General features: G+C 32.9%; 1 protein-coding gene across 1 annotated transcript in view; it reads left to right on the plus strand.

The window, feature by feature from the left end:
• LOC114333963 (uncharacterized) overlaps positions 1–5,483 on the plus strand; it is a 57,208-nt gene extending 51,725 nt beyond the window's left edge. The window contains exon 2 of the mRNA XM_028283964.2: positions 4,582–5,483. Within this exon, the coding sequence (XP_028139765.2) occupies positions 4,582–5,384 (803 nt within the window). The 3' untranslated portion in view covers positions 5,385–5,483. The remainder of the gene's footprint in view (positions 1–4,581) is intronic.
• Positions 5,484–6,000: the final 517 nt, after the last annotated feature.

Consider the following 6,000-nt stretch of genomic DNA (forward strand, 5'->3'; position numbering starts at 1 on the left):
AAAGGATTAATCGACCCTCACCTTATATGAAATGGAATAAAAGAGTTATACAATTTGCCCTTTATTTAAATAAAAAGTAAAATACAATACAAATTAAATTACAGAACAGTACGCAATTACTTTGACTTTAATTTATCTGTATATTAATTTTTTTGACCAAGAATGAATACAAAGATTCTTTTATACTCGTTACTATCCAATACCCTAAGTAGGATATTGTTGAGTGTGTCGGTGTCGAATGATGAGTTTAAATTTCTTTATCAAAGATATAAATATCGAAAAGGTAACATAATCTGTTTCGTGATTAACAACGCGACATAATATGTGTCGGTGTCATAAACAATGTCAAAGAAACTTATTGTTCATTATTATGTTCAATAAGAAATGGACTGTTATTTGATAGTTGTTAGCCGCGCTTTTTCAGCAAATTCTGGTTTGTTTAACCGATATCACACACTACCCACAAACGATGTTTAGTCTTAATAATTGTTTAAAATGTTTTATTTTTACATTGTAGTTTTATGACCTCTGAGTACGTATCAAATGTGCCAAGTTTTCTTTTAATGGATATTTTGATTGGCTATGTATGCTTATGGTATTGTTCGTAGTGCGCGTAAGTCCAATTTTCCAAATTTTTGTTACATATTTTTTTGCTTCTCATAGAGCCTCTATGCATCTAAGCATATACCCAAACTACTATACTCCCTAAAACGACATTCGGTCCTAACTGTAAGACGCAAGAGTCTTGCAGGGTCAGTCTTGTTCTTGCTCAAATCTTGCACGGTCAGTCTTGGTCTTGGTCTTGCTAAAATTAGCCGGTCTTGGTCTTGGTCTTGGTCTTGCGAAAATGCAAGAACAAGACCAAGACCGAATTTGAGCAACACTAATCTCGATGTGTTGTAAACTTCTTAGCATTACGTCATAATATGTACACTAATTAATAAACGGTAGGGTTTCCAAGACACTGTTGTATTTAATTATATATTAATTCAACCCATGGCCGAATATTTAAACATCCAGCAACACGCTGCAATCCTGTTGTCGCCCATATATAAAGTATAAAAAATTTAAAGAAAGAGATAACTAAGAATTGAAACGTATTACCTTACCCGTTTCATAAGAGTTTTATTAGTTCTAGTTAATGGAATCTTGAAAATGAGTTTTCCTGTGTGTTTGGATTCCGAAATAGTTAGCTGACACATAATGGCAGTTGCTAATAATTGACCTCCGGGATGCACTAACGATAGCAATGGCACAAAAAGTTCTTGTAAAGAAGTTGGTTGTATATAATTTCCATTGATGTAATAGCCAAAAAAACAATTATACAAGGAACTAAATATCGATACAAATTGGTTAGTTATTATTAGGAGTAAAGAAAATGAATATATGCTGTTGATTTCTTCGCCGATTCTCAGGATTTCTTCGTACAGCTCCTTTAAACTGTCTAAAGTGTTTATTCTCTGCATTTCTTTAAACAAACTAATTGATTGTGATACTTTTTCCTCAGCTAAATTGTTTATATTACTATTAACAATGCACAGTTTATGCCAAACTAAACTCATATGAATTACAAATCTTATTAAGTTAATATCGAATATTTTTGTTATAGTAAACATTAAAATCCAAGAACCAAAGCACTCAACAGTATTGTCTTGGCAAGTCCACAAATAGCTTAGTAAGAAATAACCCCATGAATTTAAAGTGTAAATAATACAAGCATAAGAGAATCTTCTAATAAACTTGTAACTTATCCATTTTGGGTACACCTTTAATTTCTGGTCAATATCGTTGATGTTTTTAATGGCAGTGGTAAGGCGATTTTCGTATATCAGACCAGTGATAATGCAACCGGCAGCAGCTGCAATGCTCGACATTCCATTAAGAATATCCCCAGCTTGAATAACAATGTTCTTGTTAGGATCAATTTCAAGAGCAAAATTGTGTACAGACAAAAATACAGTTACTGATAGCGACGTAACCCAATAACTTATTTTGAAAATATTTCTTGAGGAGGAGGATATCTTATTTTTAAACTTAATAGAAGCTGAACTAAAGCACAGACCAAAAGCTTGTCCAAAAATCCAAACAGCTCGAGTCGCACTGACAACGTTATCATTTTGCGACATTTTTAATGTAGCGAAAGACGTAAACAAACTTTCTCTGGGTAAACTCAAAGACACAATAAGTGCTTTGGAATAATTTATGAGAGGGACTATTAATCAAAGAAACCGTTTGTGTTTAGTGTGAAGGTGACATGTTATTTAAACAACGAGTCCAACCCACATACACAGCCGTACATTTGTATTTTAAATAATTTTTGTATAGACATATTTCATTATGGTTCTGAAACTATTTTCTTGTGGCATGTTCATTGAATATTTTATATATAGGAATAAACTAAAATGAATTGTTATAAGCATTAGGGCTAGGAGCAGTGCCGGATTTAGAGCAGTTGCGGCCCTAGGCCAAATTACCCGGAGCGGCCCCCGATAACTTCACACGAGGGTGTAATTAAAGTATAAAACACATTTCATATTACTACATAAGAAACAAACTTGATTTACAAATTTGGATAAAACCCCAAAACAGCTCTAACAATATTAAGAATACAACAAATAAACTTCTAGATCGTTCAATTCTCATATTATTCTCTTATACTGAAAAACGTCAATGTCATGTTCTTAATTTGGATAAAGTTGGATTAGTGATTAACATTGACACTCACTCCACTCCATACTCATAATAAATCTCATATCTAAACTCTAAACACTCACTTTTCTAGCTTTTTTGGCTGCAAAATCTTTAATCAAATCAAAGTCTAAGGCTTGAAAAACCTCAGCATTTGAAACAAAACAAGTCAAACTAGACAATCTAGAATCTTCGTCAGAAGTCGAGTTCCTCAAGTAGTTTCTGATTATTTTCTACACGCTGAATGATCTTTCTCCAGATGCATAAAATGTCATTATTCATGCGCAAAATATGCATGAATGACAAATACGCAAAGCCGTGTCCTTATTCGGAAATAATGTTGTTAACTGTTTTTCTAACTTAAGAGAAAACTCTTTTTTTCGATTTTTTATTGAAAATGGACATGTGGCATTCTTATGGCAGCAACATCTTAAACAAAAATTAAAGTGAAATTTGTGCACCCCATAAAAATTTTATGGGGGTTTTGTTCCCTTAAACCCGCCCAAACTTTTGTGTACATTCGAATTAAATCCATATTGTATTACCATTAGTTAAAAACAATGTTTTTAAAACTTTTTTGCCTCTTAGTACTTTTTCGATAAGCTAGTATTTATCGAGATATTTTGAAAATTTGTCGAATCCACCACACATCTGTATAATATGTACAATATTATACATATATTTGTATAATATTTTTACACAAATTATCACAAAATTCGCCTAGATCCATTAAGGTCAAAGTTAGCCACTTTTTTTATTTAATTCATAGCTTGTTTATAACAATTAAGCAACCTAGCTATCGCCATTTTTAAGTTCAAGGTATATAGTTTATGTGTAAAAGTTTGAGTAAACTTTGAACTTCAACAGAGCGGTTAATAAAGCTTTAAAAATGACGTCATAACAAACTCGGCTCGGGGTCGGTGAAGGGGAATTATTAAAATCCGTGCACTCAAAAAATGAGATTGATTCTTCAAAATTATGCTGCGATTAATATCTCCGGAGCTTGTTGATGGATTTTGATCATTATTTTTTTAATTTATATGTACTCGTAGTCTTGTAGATAACGTTATGTATACATATCCTCACCTAACATTACAATGTTAGGTAGGAACCCCCATTATCACTTAAGGATATAAAAAAATAGATTACGACCGATTCTCAGACCTACAGAATATACAAATATTATTTCAGAAAAATCGGTCAAGCCGTCTCGGATGAGCATGGCAATTAACACTATAACAGGAGAATTTTTTATATGTAAATATATAGATGGCTTTTAAAAAATAGGGGATGGTGATAGAAGGGTGATAAATTACACATTTTTTGTGTATTATATGGACTGTTTTTACTTTTCATGCAATATCAAAGTCTTAAGTTCATTTTCGCAAAAATTATAGCAAACTTTTGATTTTCGAAATTTTAGTCTTATTTTACAATTTCCGACGCAACAAATGATTGTACCAAAATTCAAAAACTGCCATTTTATACCTTTGCTCATCTACTAAAAGATGAATAAGTACTCTACATAAGATATTTAATTACCCTGTTTTTACCTGTAGCGATTTAAACGAAAAAACTGCCATTTTTAACCCTTTGTTGTTAATAACTTAAATTCTCGTCCAAACTATGACGGGCATTTTTGTATTTATAATGTATTAGGTATATTATAGTACCCAAAAACCCCATTTGCAATCTGGCTGGTCAAGTGTCTCGACAAAAACCTTATTTCTCTGGACTAAAACGGATTACAGAGAGACCTTAGTCTTCAACAAATATTGAAAATATAAAACTTATCAGTATGTTTTAGTTCTATTGTTTGTTTTGTTTTGTCTTTTTTTATTTGTTGATGATAGACATTAAAATATATTAACAAATTATTTTCTTCTGTTACAGTTCTGATATTATGCAGGCCAAATACCGGAGAAATTATAGAAATTGAACTTCCCAACAGAAGTGGATTTGATGTTGATCTGAGTGCAGTCACGCGGTTACTAAATACTGAAGGTGCTCAAAATGTAATCAAAGGTGCTCAACAGTTCTTAACGCAGGTAAATGGAAAACCTGTCACAATAGAGATAATAGATGCTGGCCAGATGCCAAATCATCAAACCTCTAATAGTCAAACTTATTGGTCACAGCAGAATTTCAACCGACAGCAATGGCCACAACGTACACATCAGAGACCACAAAGTATGGGAGAAAATGTTTACATTACAAAAGATACAAGATACTCCAACGATCCTAATATTGAAGTATATGATGTATATACTGGTGAACAGCCAATTAACCAGAGGTATCCAAATCGACGATACCCCAATGGGCAGCTAATTCCAGTAGGACCGATCAGAACATATCCTGACCCGAATGTTTATCCACCCAATCATAACAGATATCCCTATGATGGTAGAAACCCTTGGAACACTAATATTTATGATAATTCTAGACTAAATCCTACACAACCTACAAATAAACCACGCCCACATATGATGCACCACCATCATCATTCTTCACCACGTCCTGCCCCCAAAGATACTTCAAGTGATGAAAGCATCATCGAAGATTCTACAATAAACATTGACTTAAGCAAAGATCAAAACACATCAGAGAAACCGAAAAAACCCGATTCGAATAATGTTGACGGATACATTGATAAGTTCCCCGTTATTTTATTAAATGAAAATGAAATAAGGAAATAAGGAATATTTATAACGACACTTTTTGTCTGTAAATATACTTAAAAATAATATTATTTGTGTAGTGAGTTAAATTAAATATAATAAAGATTTTTTTATTTATTGTGCATTCCACAACCTGTCCCTACTTAATTTGATAAATATTCAGTTTTGCTGTGATTGTGGTAGGTTAGCTTAGGTTTAATATTAGTGGGCGTTTAACCACCCTTCCACCCAACCTAAGGGGCCTATTATGGCTCATCCCTAGGTTAAAGTTGTCCTTTCAGTCTAACTTTTTTAACAAAGTCTATTGTGGCCTTATGGACCAAGAGCTAGCAACGTCGGAAAAAAATCATTTTAAGACGGCTGATTCTTTCATATATTGTTCCCTATGCTTCCTCGAACACCGTACCGGCCATCTGGCTACTGATGCAGGTTGCGTTCATTACTGCGCAGCACACTTGTACAGGTAAACATATCGAATTTAAAATAATTATTGTAAGACGAAAAATTTTTTTGTCATTACGTTTTAAACATTATTAGAAATATGAACTGTAATAATTGCCAGACATTTCTGTGGTTTAAAAAGTAATGACGTTCAATACCCTTATTGTCTGGCAATTCATGACACTCCCTAACA

Source organism: Diabrotica virgifera, chromosome 10 (assembly GCF_917563875.1).
Source record: "Diabrotica virgifera virgifera chromosome 10, PGI_DIABVI_V3a".
In the NCBI taxonomy this organism is placed as follows: Eukaryota; Metazoa; Arthropoda; class Insecta; order Coleoptera; family Chrysomelidae; genus Diabrotica; species Diabrotica virgifera.